The sequence below is a fragment of the Vicugna pacos genome, chromosome 11 (assembly GCF_048564905.1).
Source record: "Vicugna pacos chromosome 11, VicPac4, whole genome shotgun sequence".
Taxonomy (NCBI): domain Eukaryota; kingdom Metazoa; phylum Chordata; class Mammalia; order Artiodactyla; family Camelidae; genus Vicugna; species Vicugna pacos.
The window spans coordinates 78,202,830-78,219,757 of NC_132997.1; the positions used below are offsets into that span (position 1 = coordinate 78,202,830).

Genomic DNA, 16,928 nt, shown 5'->3' on the forward strand with positions numbered 1-16,928 from the left:
ACTTCCCTCATACTACTGGTCAGGGGGAAGCAGACCACTGAGCTGCAGTTTTTATGGCCTTTTATTGATGGAAAGTGCCAGTAATGGGCAAAGCCCCTTGTCCTAGCTTGTAACCAGCCAGGTTCACAGCAGTGTATGTATTCCTTCCATTACCTCCTGACAGGAATGAGGAAATTGTGATGCCTGAGGAGCAAACAGGCTTGGTTCGGGAGAATTATGTATGGAATGTGCTGCTTCATCGAGGTGCCACCCCAGAGGGCATATTCCTGCGTGTGCCTTCTGGCAGCTACGATCTTGATCTCTTCACCATGACTTGGGGCCCCACTATTGCTGCTCTCTCTTATGTCTTTGACAAAAGCCTTGAGGAGACAATCATCCAGAAAGCCATCTCAGGCTTCAGGTAGCTGGGGTTTGACTTTGGTCTTGATCTCCTCTCTCACCTCTCTGAGTTTCCTCCATGCCTCTCTGACCTCTACCCTTATTTTCCATAGAATGGGGTTCCTTCTGAGTTTTTAGAGGGAGGCTGAAGTTTGGCAAAGCTCAGACTTACACAAACTCAAGAGTAAAAGATTTCTTCCTGGGACTGATTAGGGAAGAATCCCTCAAGGACTTGGAAGGGCTGCCTGGCTTTCCAGTGACTGTTTCTGGTGTGTGACGTTGCAGGAAGTGCGCCATGATCTCCGCCCACTATGGCCTCAGTGATGTGTTTGACAATCTCATCATCTCTCTATGCAAATTCACAGCGCTCAGCAGTGAGGTGAGCAGGGACAGGAACTGTGTACTTCGACTTCCAGGGGAGGACCTCTCTTTTAGATCTGCCCTTATCTGTGAAATTGGTTTCCCTCAGCATATTCTCTCAATCCCCCTCAACTGCAGTAGAGCTTCAGCCATTTCTGTTTGACACACACTAGCATGAGAAGAGTGTCACCTCATATACTGGGGATGAGAGAGGAGATGAAATAATGGGGAAGGCCTTAACCAAGTTAGCCCTTCCCACCAGTATTATGGGGGAGTGAAGCAGAACTTAGCAGAAGGACCCTTGGGGAACCAGAGGTAGAGGCCTAAGAGAATCACCTTTCAAGACATTTGCCAGCCCCTAAGCATCTTCTCATCTTCTTTTCCAGTCTGTTGAGAACCTGCCCAGTGTGTTTGGAAGCAATCCTAAAGCCCACATTGCAGCCAGGACAGTATTCCATTTGGCCCATCGTCATGGTGACATCCTGAGGGAGGGCTGGAAGAATATCATGGAGGCCATGCTGCAGCTCTTCCGAGCCCAGCTGCTACCCAAGGCTATGGTGGAGGTAATTCTTGGTAGGAGACTAATCAGTAACAATAAGGCAAGCACTCCACGGTTATGTACTGTCTGTATATAGAACTGGTTGAGAACAGCACTGGGCCTGATGCCTGCTGAAACTTATTGGCAACACCTCAAATGTAAAACCACAGATCTTTGGTGGTGGGGCTAGCTGTAAAGGAAAGCTGGTAGAAGTCATTGCCAGTCACCAGTTGGAGGGGGCCCAGTCAATAATGTAGGGCAGAGAGCAACAGAAAGAAAGCCAGAGAACTTAGCATAGAGGAGCAGGAAATGCAGAGGGCATGTAGAAAGAAATTATTCTTGACTTGGTTTTCCAGGTAGAAGATTTTGTGGATCCCAACGGCAAGATATCTCTACAGCGGGAGGAGACACCATCGAACCGGTGAGTGCAAATCAGAGGCTGGAGATGTTGGGGAGGGAGGATCAGAACTCTGGAGCTCACTAGGGCTTGTACTTTCTTTGTATAGAGGAGAGTCAACAGTGCTGAGCTTCGTAAGCTGGCTGACACTAAGTGGTACTGAGCAGTCTAGTGTTCGGGGCCCATCCACTGAGAACCAAGAGGCCAAGCGAATGGCCTTGGACTGTATCAAGGTAATTGCCCCTGTCTACTCCTGGTGAAACAAGCCTAGACCCCCTCTATTAGGCAAGTGCTGTCCTATGAACTGAAGAATAGAATCATCCAGAGTTTGTGACCAGTGCTGACTCCTGCCCTCTCTCCCCAGCTCTTGGGAACATTCTCTTCCCTCTAGTCCTTATCAGTAACCCCTCTCTCTCTCTCGTGGCCCCTCTAGCAATGTGACCCAGAAAAGATGATCACAGAAAGCAAGTTCCTCCAGCTGGAGTCACTGCAGGAGCTCATGAAGGTACAGAATGAAGAGGAAAGAGGAATGAAAGGGCTGGCTGGGTCCAGGAGTGGAGACCTCCTTATACAGGAGTGGCATATGCCTCAAATTCTGTCTGGGCTGGGCCAGTGGCTGGCTTCTCCTCCATGCCTACTTTCCTGCTATTATTCTTCTCCAGGCTCTGGTCTCAGTGACACCAGATGAAGAGACATATGATGAGGAGGATGCTGCTTTCTGCCTGGAGATGCTGCTGAGGATTGTGCTGGAGAACAGGTAGAAGGCAGTCCTTAGGCAGGCTTCATACTGAGCTTGTGCCAAAGGGATGGAAGCATGGACTAATCTTGTAGAGTGGGCTCCAGGGACAAGAAGCACATGAAGCTATAGGCAGTGGGGGAGAAGCTTGCTCATATCTGCATGCTTAGGGTGTGATAACACTGAGCCCTTGAAAGGCCTAGCCTCTGTCAGAAAAGGAGGCTTATTGCCCACTGGCCTCTATAGCTGAGACTATGCTCACCCTTTATGTTCCTCAGGGACCGTGTGGGCTGTGTGTGGCAGACTGTTCGAGACCATCTGTACCACCTGTGTGTCCAGGCACAGGATTTCTGCTTCCTTGTGGAGCGGGCAGTGGTGGGGCTGCTGCGCCTAGCCATTCGGCTACTCCGGAGAGAGGAGATCAGTGGCCAGGTAAGCAGAGTGCAGCTAGGAGGGCAGAAAGGTATGCAAGGGACTCAAGTCACAGTATCAGTTATGGATATGGCCTAAGACAGAGTATATTTAGTGCTCCATAGCATAAGCCCAGTGACCTACCACACATAGGGGTTGGGGGAGTCTTAACAGGTAGCATTGCGGGGTGAGTCTGGAATGGCCTCAGGCATGGAGCTGGTACTTAGCAGCTCTGCTCAGTAGGGCTGGATGGCTGCTGCCCTGTGGCAATTCAGCCCTATACCTGGTTTCCTGGCTCTCATACTTAAGACCCTCCTGAGATCTCTTGGCCCAACTTAGACAACCAGCATAGAAATAATAAGTGAGTTCAGCAAGGTTACATGATATAAGATCAGGACACAAAAATTAATCGCATTTCTTTATACTAGCAGTGAACATGTGGAAAATGAAACCATTTACAAGCATTCCAAATGAAATCAAATACTTAGATATACACCTAACAAAACATGTATAGGATCTGTATGCTGCAAATTACAAAATGTTAATGAAAGATAGCAAAGAAGACCCATATAAATGAAGAGGCATACCATGCATGTTTGTGGATTGGAAGACTCAACATAGTAAAGATGTCATTCCTCCCCTGATTGATCTGTAAGTTTAATGCAGCTCCTATGAAAATCGCAACAAGGTTTTTTGTAGTCATAGACAAGCTTATACTAAAATTTAGATGAAAAAGCACGGACCCTAGAATAGCTAAACATTTTGAGAAAGAAGGAGGTGGGAGGAGTCATTACATCTGATATTAAGGCTTACTATAAAGCTATGGTAATCAATACTGTGTATTTATGGAGGGATAGACACATGTATCAGTGCAACTAGAGAATGCAGAAATAGACCCACACAAAGATGCCTAATTAATTTTTTGACAAAGGTGCAAAAACAATTCAATGGAGGAAGGGATAGCCTTTTCAATTGCAGGAGCAATTGGTATCTATAGGGGTCAGGGAAACAAATGAACTTTGACCTAAGCCTCATACCTTATAGAAAAATCAACTCAAAATGAAACATAGATTTAAATGTAAAGTGTAAAACTATGAGACCTTTAGAAAGAAGTATAAGAGGATATCTTCAGGAGCTAGGCAAAGAATTCTTAGACTTCATGCCAAAAATACAATCATCCATAAAAGGAAAAATTGATGAAGTCTAATTTATCAATATTAAAGATTCTACTCTAGGAGAGCCAGTTAGAAAAGGATGTAAAGACTAGGAGCATATGTTTGCAAGTCAACTATCTGAAGAAGACTAATATCTAAAATATAAAAATTCAAAACACAGCAGTAAAAAAACAGACCAGTTAGAAAATGGGCAAAAGATATGAACAGTCATTTCACTGAAGAAGATACACAGATGGCAAAATAAGCACATGAAGATAATTAATTGATGTTCAGCATCATTAACCAACAGGGAAATGCAAATTAAAACCATGATGAGATATCACTACATACCTCTCCACACCTATCAGAATGGCTAAAGTGGAAAATATTGATAATGCCAAATGTAGACAAGGATGTGGGTCACTCGGACATTGCTGATGGGAATGTAAAATGATACAGTCAGTCTATTGGCAGTTTCTTATAAAACTAAATGCAATTACCACACAATCCAACAATTGTACTCTTGGGCACTTCATTTCCTAGAGAAATGAAAGCTTACTTTCTTATAAAAACCTATACATGAATGTTCATAGAAGCCAAAAACCAGAATCAGCCCAGATGATTTCCAGCAGGTGAACAGGTAAACTGTGTTACATACATACCATGGAATACTATTCAGCAATTAAAAGCAACAAACTATTGATACATGCAGCAGCAACTTGGATGAATCTCCAAGGAATTAATGCTAAGTGAAAAAAGCCAGTCCCCAAAGGTTATTTACTATATAATTTCATTTATATGACATTTGTGTGTGTTTTTTTTTAAGTTGGATTGGTTGGAATTTATTAATTTTTTAATAAATCTTGGTTCTTTATTTACTTATTTATTTAAATGGAAGCAACTGGGGATTGAACCCAGGTCCTTGTGCATGCTAAGCATATGCTCTACCACTGAGCTACACCAACTCCCCCCACCACAAGTAACATTTTTGAAATGACAGAGTTTTAGAAGTTGTGGACAGATGGCCAGGGGCTAGGGATGGGGGCAGGAAAGAGGCATGTGTGGTTGTAAAAGGGCAACATGAGGGAACCTATGGTGTTGAAACTATTCAGCATCTTGGCTAGTGGTGGATATACAAACCTACACAGGTGATGAAATTGTGTAGAACTTAATACACACATGTATACACATACAAGTAAAACTGGGGAAATCTGAATAAGATCAGTGAAATGTACCCATGTCAATATCCTGGTTGTGATACTATACTATAGCTTTGCATAATGTTACCGTTGGGGTAAAATGGGTAAAGTGTACAGACGGCCCCCAACTTACAATGGTTTGACTAAGATTTTTTGACTTTACCGTGACTTTACAAAAGCAATACTCATTCAGTAGAAACCATACTTAGAATTTTGAATTTTGATCTTTTCCCAGGCTAGTGATATGCAGTTACAGTACTCTCTTGTGATGCTGAGCAGTGCAGGAAGCCATAGCTCCCAGTCAGCCACGCCATCACGAGGTGAACAACTGATGCGCTTTCAACTGTTCTGCACCCAGAAAACCATTCTGTTTGCCACTTTCAGTACAGTATTCAATGAATTACCTGACATATTCAACACTTGTATTACAAAATAGATTGCATGAGAATCTATAATTATCTCAATTTAAAAAGTTTAATTTTTTAATTACCTCCCCCTAAAATATTTTTTAATTTTTAAAAATATAAATTAATTAATTAATTGTTAAAAAACTGAAAAAAGGAAAAGACCAGTAATATTATGCAAAACTATAGTATCATAACTAGGATACTGATACAGATATAATTCATTGATCTTATTCAGATTTCCCCAGTTTTACTTGTACTAAATATGTGTATACATGTATGTAGTAAGTTTTACACAATTTCATCACCTGTGTAGGTTTGTATATCCACCACTACCCAAGATGCTGAATAGTTCCAACACCATAGGTTCCCTCATGTTGCCCTTTTATAACCACACTTGCCTCTTTCCTACCCCAATCCCTAGCCTGGCCATCTGTCCACAAAGTATGCTAAGTTGGATCTTAGCCAAACTGTCCTCACTGGCCTAAGGAGACTTGTTGGGGAGGAGACTAGACAAGATGCTGTGTGCCCAATTCCTACTTCCTGCTCTCCATCCCCACCCTAGGTACTGCTCTCCCTGCGCATTTTGCTACTAATGAAGCCTAGCGTGCTATCCCGAGTCAGTCACCAGATAGCCTATGGGCTCCATGAACTCCTTAAGACCAACGCAGCCAACATCCACTCAGGTGATGACTGGGCCACCCTCTTCACACTGCTGGAGTGCATTGGTTCTGGCGTAAAGCCTCCAGCTGCCCTGCAGGCCACAGCCAGGGCCGATGCACCTGATGCTGGTAAGCTTTTTTCCAGAGGGACCCACACTGGCAGATAAACAGTTATGGCCCCAGTGGTTGAGACAGGAAGACAAAACACAGGTTATTGCAGCATTCAGCAGATTAAACACCCCTGGCTTCTGCCATCTACTTCCAGAGCTTCCTGTGCCCACTGGCCTCTCCCCATTACCCAGACTAAACAGCGTAAAGGCAAGTAGGCAAGGGAGAAGGCTATGAAGCCAGGCTTCCTACTGTTCTGAGAACTGTTTTCTCAGAAACTATGTCCTCATTGCCACCTCCTTCTGTGACAGCTGCTACTAGATGCCATCAGGAGCCCAAATTAGCCTGCTGCCGCATTTGGTCAAGAGAGAAGCTCTCCAGGCCATCCTTCAGCCCTCTGGTGACAGGGCTGAAACTAAACCAGACCAAGAGAAAAGAGAGGCCAGGCTTCTACACCTTTCTTCTGAGAGCTGAAATTATCCTTCATCCCAATGTCCACATCTCCACCCTGACTCTGCCCCTCTCCCTACTGGCTCAGGGGCCCAGTCGGACAGTGAGCTCCCAACCTACCATCAAAATGATGTGAGCCTAGACAGAGGGTACACTTCTGACTCAGAGGTCTACACTGACCATGGCAGGCCTGGCAAGATTCACCGATCGGCCACAGATGCTGATGTGGTCAACAGCGGTTGGTTAGTGGTGAGTGAGTGTACGGGCAGCGGGTGGGTCTTTCCTCCTTGGCCTGTGGGAAAGATCCCTGGTCCTCTGAGAGGGCATCTCAGGGAAGATCGGGGTCAAGCTTGGATTCTTAGCTCCTCTGTACTTCACAGGTGGGGAAGGATGATATTGATAACTCCAAGCCAGGGCCTGGGCCCAGCCGACCAGGCCCTTCACCCCTGGTCAATCAGTACAGCCTAACAGTGGGGCTGGACCTCGGGCCACATGACACCAAGTCCCTGCTCAAGTGTGTGGAGTCACTGTCCTTCATCGTGCGTGACGCTGCCCACATCACACCTGACAACTTTGAGCTCTGTGTCAAGACTCTCCGCATCTTTGTGGAGGCCAGTCTGAATGGCGGTGGGTCACCTGATGAACGGGCAGTTGGGGAGTAGCCATGTGAATTATGGGGGAAAGGGAGGAAAAGGCAGGCCATTTGTGCCCATGGATATGGAAATGTGACCTGGGTCTGGCCCTGCTCAGGGTGCAAGTCCCAGGAGAAACGTGGCAAGAGTCACAAATATGACAGCAAAGGGAACCGCTTCAAGAAGAAATCCAAGGAAAGCTCAATGCTTCGGCGGCCTCGAACCTCCAACCAACATGCCACTCGGGGTGGGCATAGTGATGATGATGAGGATGAAGGCGTGCCTGCTAGCTACCATACGGTGTCTTTACAGGTCAGTCAGGACGTAAGTATGGCACCCTTTACTTCCTCTCCTCTCCCTGCACCTGACATTGGGAGTCTGGGTCGGGCCAGGGACAGCCAGGGCTGAGAGGAAGGGCCTGTTTTCCAGCCTAGGTCCTCAGCCAGTACTTCTACAGTACTCCCCTAAGAGCACCTGTGTGTCTTTGCTTAATTTTTAAGTTACAGTTTATTTTTTAAATAAGTGATTCAAATGTACATGGTACAAAGTTCAAAAGGTACAAAAGGGTAAGCAGATCAAAGTAAGTCCCATTCCATTCCTGTCCCCCGCTGCTAAGTTCTGCTCCCTGGAGGCAACCTCTGCCACCAGTTTCTTTTCTATCCTTCCAGAGTTAGTCTGTCTATTCAAGGCATATAAAATTTATTTCATGAGCAGACTTTATATCACTAAATAAATGGAGAACTAATTGCCTTAACTAGAATAACCTTAGAAAAATGATGAAAATAAAAAATTACTAAATGTGGCCAGACAGACACTATTGCCCATCAAAGCCTCTGAGCCCGAGGTTTACTTTCATTTTTAAAATGAGATTAACAAGATGAGGCTTTATCTGTCATCAGAAGGTGTAAAAGAACGGGGGAGGGTATAGCTCAAGTGGTAGAGTGCATGTTTAACATGCATGAGGTCCTGGGTTCAATCCCCAGTACCTCCTTTAAAAATAAACTCTAATTACCTGCCCCCCAGGAAAAAAAAAAAGATATTTTAAAAAAAGAAGGTGTGAAAGAGAATTGAAAAGAAAGCTCCTTTCTCACTGTGTACTTGTGTTCTTAAATTCTTTGTCCACACACCTCCTCAAGTCCCCTCTACTAGGAGTAATACCCAACTTTGGGAAACACTGGCCAGGACTAGGACAACCAGTTCATGAAGTCAAGAAGGGTCAAGAAGGGAGTGAGGAGAGGGGTGAAGTATGGTGTGATCAGTACCAGGGGCTCTGTTGAGGGAGGGACTGTCCACTCAGTCAGGGACAGTGGAGGTGGGCTGGCGGGGAGGAGGTACACCAGACCTAACCCGACTCATGTCCTGCCCCTCCTATGACCCCAGTTACTAGACCTGATGCACACCCTGCACACAAGGGCAGCCTCTATCTATAGCTCATGGGCGGAGGAGCAGCGCCACCTGGAGACAGGAGGCCGGAAGATCGAAGCGGATTCACGTACCCTCTGGGCCCACTGCTGGTGCCCTTTACTGCAGGGTAAATCTCAGGGGAGCTGGCAGGGCAGGGGCAGAGGTGGAGTTAGAGCTTGGGAAGTATCAGGATGCCTGAAGGATCCCAAGCCTTTTCTTATTCTCAGGCATTGCCTGCCTGTGCTGTGACGCCCGGCGCCAGGTGAGGATGCAGGCACTGACCTATCTGCAGCGAGCACTACTGGTACATGATCTGCAAAAGTTAGATGCCCTGGAGTGGGAGTCCTGTTTTAACAAGGTAGGCCTTCCCTCTGTTCTTAAAGTAAAGTGAATCCTAAAGACAAGGAGAGCCAGGCAGCCTGAACAGCCCCTAATGTCAGTCCTCAGCCTGCATCATACCTTCCTTCCTGCTCTGTACCCATCCCACCCCAGCCCAGGGTCACGTGGGCAAGGCTGCCATCTGACCCTGCTAAGGAGATGTTGGCTTCTTATCCATCAGGTGCTGTTTCCTCTACTGACCAAGCTCTTGGAAAACATCAGCCCTGCAGATGTGGGCGGGATGGAGGAGACCCGGATGAGGGCTTCCACACTGCTCTCTAAGGTACTGCTCACCACCCTTCACCCACCCACTCTCCCCCCACCTGTCTCTTTGCAAACAGGGAAGCCAAGGCTTCTGGTAGGACCTAGAGATGTAGTGTAGGTGCTCAGGACCCCCAGCTGTGGAGACTCAGCAGAACCAGGGACCGGGGAGGACTCTGGAATTCAGAGGAGTCTCTGATCTAAGATTCCCACACAAGATAGGGCAGCCTTGCCTCCCAGCCTTGGAGAGGGGTGCAGAAGGCTCCTACCCTACCCTCAGCTGAAAGGGGCTGGCGGGCCATAGGTCTTCCTGCAGCACCTGTCTCCACTGCTGTCACTCTCTACCTTTGCGGCCCTCTGGCTGACCATCCTGGACTTCATGGACAAGTACATGCACGCAGGCTCCAGTGACTTACTGGTACGTTCTACCTCAGCCCCATTCCCACTGCCTGCTTCCTCTCCCACCTGCTGGGAAGACTTGCTGTTTCCCCCTTGGTGGCTACCTCCTCCTTACCATACCCTCCATGCCCCTTTCCTGTTCTCATGGCCCCACTGCCACCTGCAGTCAGAGGCCATCCCTGAGTCTCTGAAGAACATGCTCCTGGTGATGGACACAGCGGAGATTTTCCACAGTGCGGATGCCCGAGGAGGCAGCCCCTCAGCCCTCTGGGAGATCACCTGGGAGCGCATTGACTGTTTCCTGCCCCACCTACGAGATGAGCTCTTCAAGCAGACTGTCATCCAGGGTAGGGGGCTCTGCCCAACTTCATCAAAAAAGAGTGGAGCTACTAGTCCTCTGTGCCCTGGTGGATGGGAAGTCTTGTGGGTAGCCAGGGCTCCACTTAAAAGCAAGCAGCAAGAGCCACCGTCTGGATTCTCTGCCCTCCCCAGACCCTGTGCCCATGGAGCCTCATGTCCCCAAACCTCTGGCTTCAGCCCACCTGACTCCTGCTGCTGGCGACACCAGGACACCTGGCCATCCACCTCCCCCAGAGATGCCCTCTGAGCTGGGGACCTGTGGTAAGTTCCTCTGAGTGAGCCTGCTGGGTGTCAAGCAGGAAGTTGGAGGCCTCAGAGGAGGCCCAGATAGCTTGGGATTGCTGCCGAGCGTGGGCTGTGAGCCAATGGAAGGGAAGAACCAGAGGATCCTGTTCACCTGCTCTTCTTAGGGGAAATGGCAGGGCCGGGTCAGCTATGATGAGCTGGATGCTTGAGATTTGCAGGCTTCAGAGGAGAAGGCTGGATCAGAGACTTGGAATGAATGTGCAGAGGTTGCCCTTCAGGGATTTTGGTAAAGTCCAGACCAAAAAGGCTGACTAGAGGTACAGCAAAAGAGGTAGAGGGTAGAAAGAAGGTAGCTGGACATCAGAATAGAATAGTTTTGAGAGGAGACTCCCAACTAGGTAGACTGGGTCATTTTGCTGACAGGAATGGGGAGGATCAGAAGTTTGGTAAACCAGCTATGAAACGTGAGGGAGTCTGACTGTAGCCACTTTGCTTTCCCTGTAGATTTTGAGAAGCCGGAGGGCCCCCGACCTGCCAACAGCAGCTCCCCTGGATCACCAGCGGCATCCAGCCCCAGCAGGCTGAGCCCTACCCCAGATGGGTCTCCACCCCTGGCTCAGCCCCCACTGATCCTGCAGCCCTTGGCCTCCCCACTGCAGGTGGGCGTGCCACCCATGACTCTGCCCATCATCCTCAACCCCGCTCTCATCGAGGCCACCTCACCAGTGCCCCTCCTGGCCACACCCCGCCCCACAGACCCCATGCCCACCTCTGAGGTCAACTAAGGCAGGCTCCTCAGAGATCAGGACCAGTACTTCCTACCAGGCTGTCCCTAGCTCCCCACTTGGCTGTTCCAGGGGCCACAAACTCTCCAGTCCCAGCCCAGGCTGTTTCACTGCTGCTTGGATGGGGACCTGAAAAAGAACTTTTATAGCCCCTCCTGAGACCCACAGTCCCCACAGTCAGTCTGTGGGACCTTCCTCCTCTGCTCTCCATTCCTGGGGGTCTGACCTGAGAACACACTCAGGTATCACCTGCAGCCTGGCAGCTCTGGGGAGGCATCAGTATGCCAACCCTGCAGTGCCTGCTCTCATGCCCCTCCTGCTCGTGGTCAGGCATCGAGAACCAAGCCAACCACTCTGCACTTTGTTTCCCTCTCCCAGCCCCACTCCCATCAGCCCTGGGCCACCTCCTCTAGTTCTTCCTCTTTTACTCATTAGTTGGTCAGTCTGGAGAGTTGATTGGCACCATGGAGTGTGGGCAGGTGGGGCTGGACAGAGGGACTGCCCATAGGAGCATGTACATATGGAAAAACAGGACAAACAATGGACTTTTTATGATGTAATAAATGTCTTAGTACCAATATCATTGCCTTTACCTCTGGTTTCTTTCTTGAGCTTGTGGGCAGCATGTTACTGGGATACCTAGGGCTTGAACCTTGCACGAACAGAAGTGAAACCGAGCCGACCAACAGTCTGGCCCACGTGGCCCCTGGCCACCAGCCAGCCAGACGCCGGGACTTGGTCAGGATTCCTTCACCAATGCTGCTGCCACCGCTGCCCCACTGCTACCACTGCTGCCACCACCACCACCACTATAGCAGTGTGCCCTTGTCACCAGGGATATGCTAGAGGGCAGTTGTCCTCTTCCCTAACTGCTCCAATGGAGATGTCTGTGACAGCCTAGATTGGTCAAAGGGAAGGTGAGCCAGAGCTGAGTTGTAGTTATTCAGAAGTCTTCCCCCAGATGTGCCTCGTGGTTCAGGAACACAAAGGAGCTCATGGGGCTCAGGGAGTAGGGAGCTATCTTGCCCACAGCTGCGATCATGTGTTTCTGGCACAGTGCATTCATTTTGGCCCAGAACTGAAGAGGGAAAATTTTTTCCCACCCCACAGCCTCCATCCACCCCAGTCACTGAAGCATGGTTGGAGAACCCCTCCCCTTCTTTCCCTTTGTTTTGGGGTAAGACAAGTGGGAGTGTGCGTGGGGCAGGCAGTGTGGCCCCTGCAGGGCTGGCTGACTGTGGATGCAGAATGCTATTAAGCTTTCCCAAGTGAAGCATCTCCATCATCTTGGCTTCTTCCTCCAGAGTGATCCCATTCCCCTTTGGGGGCCAGGGAGGGCAGAGAGTGGTACTCTGCTGTACTACCAGCTAGCCTCCCTCATGGAGAGTTAGGGACACTCACCATTTTCATTGGGCCCAGCTGGCTATGTGATCACTCAGCATCCCAGGCTTCTCTCTGCCCAGCACAACCACGTGGATATTGCCAGGAGTCTGGACGTCCGTGTAACTGCCTCCCTCAGGTGTAAAAAGAGCACCTTGGAAATGGAAACAGCCTGATGTAAAACTACTGACATGAGCCCTGCTGCTCCTACACTACTTTCCCCCTCTCCTTTCCTTCTCCTGCAAGTGGCCCGCTTCCCACACTAACTAGAAGCCTTGCCTGCCCTGCCCCTGGGAAAATTAGAAGTAAGACTGCACGCCGCATCTGCACTTTTCTGTACAAGTGCAGAAAAGCCTGGACCTACAGTCAGGTAGACACTCGGGCCCTTGGCTTCTGCTGTAATGTCTCTATTCTACCGTCTGAGCCCCACAGCTCTGTGTATTTCCCTATGGGGGGAACAACATTGGTTGCTGTATAGAACTCTGAAGGCCACCCTGCAAACAAAGAAATATGAAGTCTGTATCCCTCAGTCTGCAATATTAGGAAAGCAGCGGGAGTGATTGCAAACTGAATCCCTCCTCACTGGGAAGCAGAGAAAAATGTTTGTCGGAAGTCTCCTTCTGTTACAGAAAGATCAGCTAACACATACATGCCTTGTGTTGTTGACAGTATTATCTCTGAGAAGGCAAAGGAAGCTAAAAGAGGAACTAATATTCAGGCCTTAATTCTGACCAACAAAGAAGCATGGCTTGGTGACGTGGAAGTGACAAAAATTTGTGGGAAAGTAATAGTGTGATCTAGAGGGAAATGCTGGTCTTAATGTTGTCTCCTATAAGAACTCTAGGCTAGCAGATTTCAAAAAGTCCAGAGGAAAGCTGCAGACCTAAGACCCTAACATGAGTCATAGGTGTCAATACAAAGTGCACTGCGCACCCAACCTTGTAGAAGTATTTATTTCTCTTACAGGTGAGGCAACATGTTCAGAGGCCAAATCCCTGGGAAGTTAGGGAGCTAGTCTGTCTCACTCTAAACTCCAAAGTAGTGGTGATGGTGGTGGTGTGGAAACCCTCCAAAACTACATACATTTTCTGTAGCTTCTCATAAGAAATAAGAGTTTGAACACCTTGAAGAAATAGTCAATTAAATAGTAAGCCAAGAATTCACTAGAAAACTGGAAAAAAGACACAGAAGACCAAGAATAAATGTAAATTTTCTAAGCACATAAGAATGATACCAGGAAGGATGAATTACAGAATTAGTTACAATGGGCACACATTTCCCCACTGTGGGGGAAAATATGCTAGGAACAACAAAATATGTGGCTTTTGAAGCCCTTGGGATTTACTTTTGTTCAAGGCCCACTGCTTGGGAGACAAGTGGCTGTAAGAAAGCAAGAACTACTCAGCCTCTGAGCTTAGTTGAGGAAAAAGAACTTTAGTTCAAGTAAATAGTTCATCACCCCCTCCTTGAGATACTCTTCACCTAGCTTCAGCAACACTAGTTTTTCTCGGTTCTCCTCTGCCTTTTCAATTTCCGTTGTTGGCTCCTCCTCATCTCCACAGCCTCTGAACATAAGAATGCCCCAGGGCTCAGTGCTGGTCAATTCCTTTCTCCACAATCACGGGGTGATGTCCGCTGTCTAAACTTTAAATACCATCCATTACACTGACTTTAAGTACAACTACCCCTCATCATCTCCACTTGCATGCGTCATAGGCTCTCAAATATAACAAATTTAAGAGGAAAAATTCTTGATTACCCCCCTACAAATCCTCTCCTCTGTCTGCCCCATATCAGTAAATGACAACTCCATCTCTTCAGGTTCTTGTACCAATCCCCTCCCCCACCTGCCCTTTCACATTCCCATGTCCAATCCCTCAGCAAGGCTCACTGCTTCTGATTTTCAAATCTGTCTAGGTTGTGACTACTTCTCCCACCCTCATCCACCACCATCCAAGTCTAAGACACCACCTATTAGACTACTGCCCCCCCATTATAGTCCCATACTCTCTATACCTTACTCTGCACACAGCAGCCAAATGGATGCTTTTAACACATGTCATATCATTTTCACTCAGCTACTTAAAACCCTCAGATGGTTCAGAATAAAATCTGAAGTTCTTACTTTTTCCCACCTACCTTCTTGCTGGTCCTCAAATATACCAAACACTGCTAGTCCCTCCATCTCGGATACTCTTCCCCCAGATACCCACATAACTCACTTCCTCACTTATTTCAAGTCACTTTTCAAATGTTACCTCATCAGAAAAGACTTCCCTGACTTCTACACAGAAAACCCTTATCACTCTCTATCCTATTTTTCTCTGTAGCACTTAATCACCAACTGACATATATACATTCATTCGATTTTTGTCTGCAGACAGGAACACTGATTTCTAGAATAGGCCCTCACTGTTTATTGGTGAATGAATGGAGTGAATTAATGGTGACTCCATTCTGGGCCAGCAGTAGTGCTAGGGCTGGGGACAGAAACAGATAATCATTAGACTGGAAATTAGTGGAACAAACAATGAAGAGGTTTCTTAAGTGCAGTTGGTGAGGCTATAGCAACTAACAATAAACTCTGAGTCAGTTTAAATCTCCAGGCCAACAGTGGGATTTGTTGGAGCTGACAAATGGGTACCTGGGGATTCATTATGCTATTTTCTCCACTATATATATATATATGTTTGAAATTTTCTATAATGAAGGTTTTTCTTTTTTTAATCTTCAGATAAATTACAGCTCAGAATCTTATCACTAAAATAGATCAATTCTTAGGGGTGCTTTTAGAGACATTGTGGAGACTGGAAGAGTTCATGTCAATTTCAGCTGTTGGTTTACGAGCACTTTGAAGGACAATGGGATTCATGGTAACCAGCACAAGTTCACTAAATAGAAGTATACCAATCTAACCTCATTCCATTTTAATTTAAGGGTTAAGGATCTGACTTACCAGGGGGATGTAGTAGATAATATCCCTGAATTTCAAGTTATTTGGAGGCCTGCAAGTTATTTGGAAAGGCTGGCTTTGTTTTACACAAAATTAGGGTAAAGAGCTTTGTCCTAGAGTTAACAGACTGGGTTTGATTCTTGTTCTATTCCTTTCTAGCTGTGCATTTAGTGTTGTTACTTCATCTCTCTGAGACTTAATTTTTCTTATCAGTAAAGTAAAGGTAATATTTACCTCCTAGTGTTGCTGGGAGGAAGAATAAGAATATATACTAAAGTACCTTAACACAGTATCTGGCACATTCCATCTGCAGGCAAGATGAAGATGAGGGGGAAGTGACAGGAAATAGCCCAAATCAAGAGCCATAATAGTCTCCATTTATACAGAGCTACTGCAGGCCCGTAATTCCGTTATTAAGGTCAGGGGAAAGTTGCAGGAAAGGTCTGAAATAACAGCCTGTGTTCTACCATGAGCCTAAGGGAGGATGCCTCCAGTAATGGAGATTACTCATGGTACCACCTAAAGAGAAATTCTACCAACCAGAGACGTTCAGCCGCCGAGTTCACTACTATATGAAATTCTGTACCGACCTTGCTGTCGCTAGAAGTGTTGAAGCAGACGCTGAAAATTGTACAAAGGGCAATTTCCTACAACAGAGGAAGTCTGAACTATTAATTTTGGATGCCTTTTCAATTCTAATATTCCAAATCTCCGTGAGCGATGAACAAGGCTTGAGTCTCTCAGATAAACACCGCATTTTCCCTTACCCGAAGCAGAGCTTCTGAGTTCAGGTCTGAAAGTCTAGCCCGCTGTTAACCTGCTATTTTTAAGAATAAGTTAGGTACAGATTGTCTCTTCCAGGGAAGACTGAGTTAAGATACTGATCGAGACGATTACGGAGTCTCCCTGTAGCTTCCGCCAGATGGCGCTCTGGGACTAACTGCAAGATCAACTTCCTCTTCCCCTAATTCTTCCCGGTACCGGGGCCCCGCTCCGGGCGGAGGAACACAGGGTTGGGGCCCGCCAGCTTCCCCCTGGGGTTCCCCGGCTTCCAAAGTGGCCAAGCATTAGGTATAGCATAAGCCAAGTAGCAGAGGGGACTGCCAGCCGTCTGGGACAGGCCTAGGTGGGTGAGAAGACTGGAGCCGGCTTGGTCAGAGGATCCCTCAGCTAGCTGGTCCCCAAGCCAGAACTCTTACCTGACTGTCATCCACAGCCTGGCTTCCCGCTCTACGCGAATATTTCCCCTCCAAGGGGCGCGCCTGAGTCACTCCCGATTGGCTGCGTGAGGGCGGTAGTTAAACTTTCAGCCAGTGAAAAGGGGCATGGAGAG

General features: G+C 47.5%; 1 protein-coding gene across 5 annotated transcripts in view; it reads left to right on the forward strand.

The window, feature by feature from the left end:
- GBF1 (golgi brefeldin A resistant guanine nucleotide exchange factor 1) overlaps window positions 1-11,842 on the forward strand; it is a 109,594-nt gene extending 97,752 nt beyond the window's left edge. For 3 of the 5 annotated variants that reach the window (XM_031682697.2, XM_015244645.3, XM_006210472.3), the window contains 19 exons: window positions 164-400; window positions 664-757; window positions 1,125-1,301; window positions 1,633-1,697; window positions 1,783-1,906; window positions 2,107-2,178; window positions 2,336-2,430; window positions 2,688-2,841; window positions 6,143-6,368; window positions 6,886-7,046; window positions 7,178-7,424; window positions 7,548-7,753; window positions 8,810-8,960; window positions 9,061-9,191; window positions 9,393-9,494; window positions 9,777-9,890; window positions 10,038-10,218; window positions 10,364-10,492; window positions 10,982-11,842. In XM_031682697.2, the coding sequence (XP_031538557.1) occupies window positions 164-400; window positions 664-757; window positions 1,125-1,301; window positions 1,633-1,697; window positions 1,783-1,906; window positions 2,107-2,178; window positions 2,336-2,430; window positions 2,688-2,841; window positions 6,143-6,368; window positions 6,886-7,046; window positions 7,178-7,424; window positions 7,548-7,753; window positions 8,810-8,960; window positions 9,061-9,191; window positions 9,393-9,494; window positions 9,777-9,890; window positions 10,038-10,218; window positions 10,364-10,492; window positions 10,982-11,262 (2,947 nt within the window). In that variant the 3' untranslated portion in view covers window positions 11,263-11,842. The remainder of the gene's footprint in view (window positions 1-163; window positions 401-663; window positions 758-1,124; window positions 1,302-1,632; window positions 1,698-1,782; window positions 1,907-2,106; window positions 2,179-2,335; window positions 2,431-2,687; window positions 2,842-6,142; window positions 6,369-6,885; window positions 7,047-7,177; window positions 7,425-7,547; window positions 7,754-8,809; window positions 8,961-9,060; window positions 9,192-9,392; window positions 9,495-9,776; window positions 9,891-10,037; window positions 10,219-10,363; window positions 10,493-10,981) is intronic. The other 2 variants (XM_006210473.3, XM_006210474.3) reach the window with 1 other exon arrangement.
- The last annotated feature ends 5,086 nt before the right edge of the window (window positions 11,843-16,928 follow it).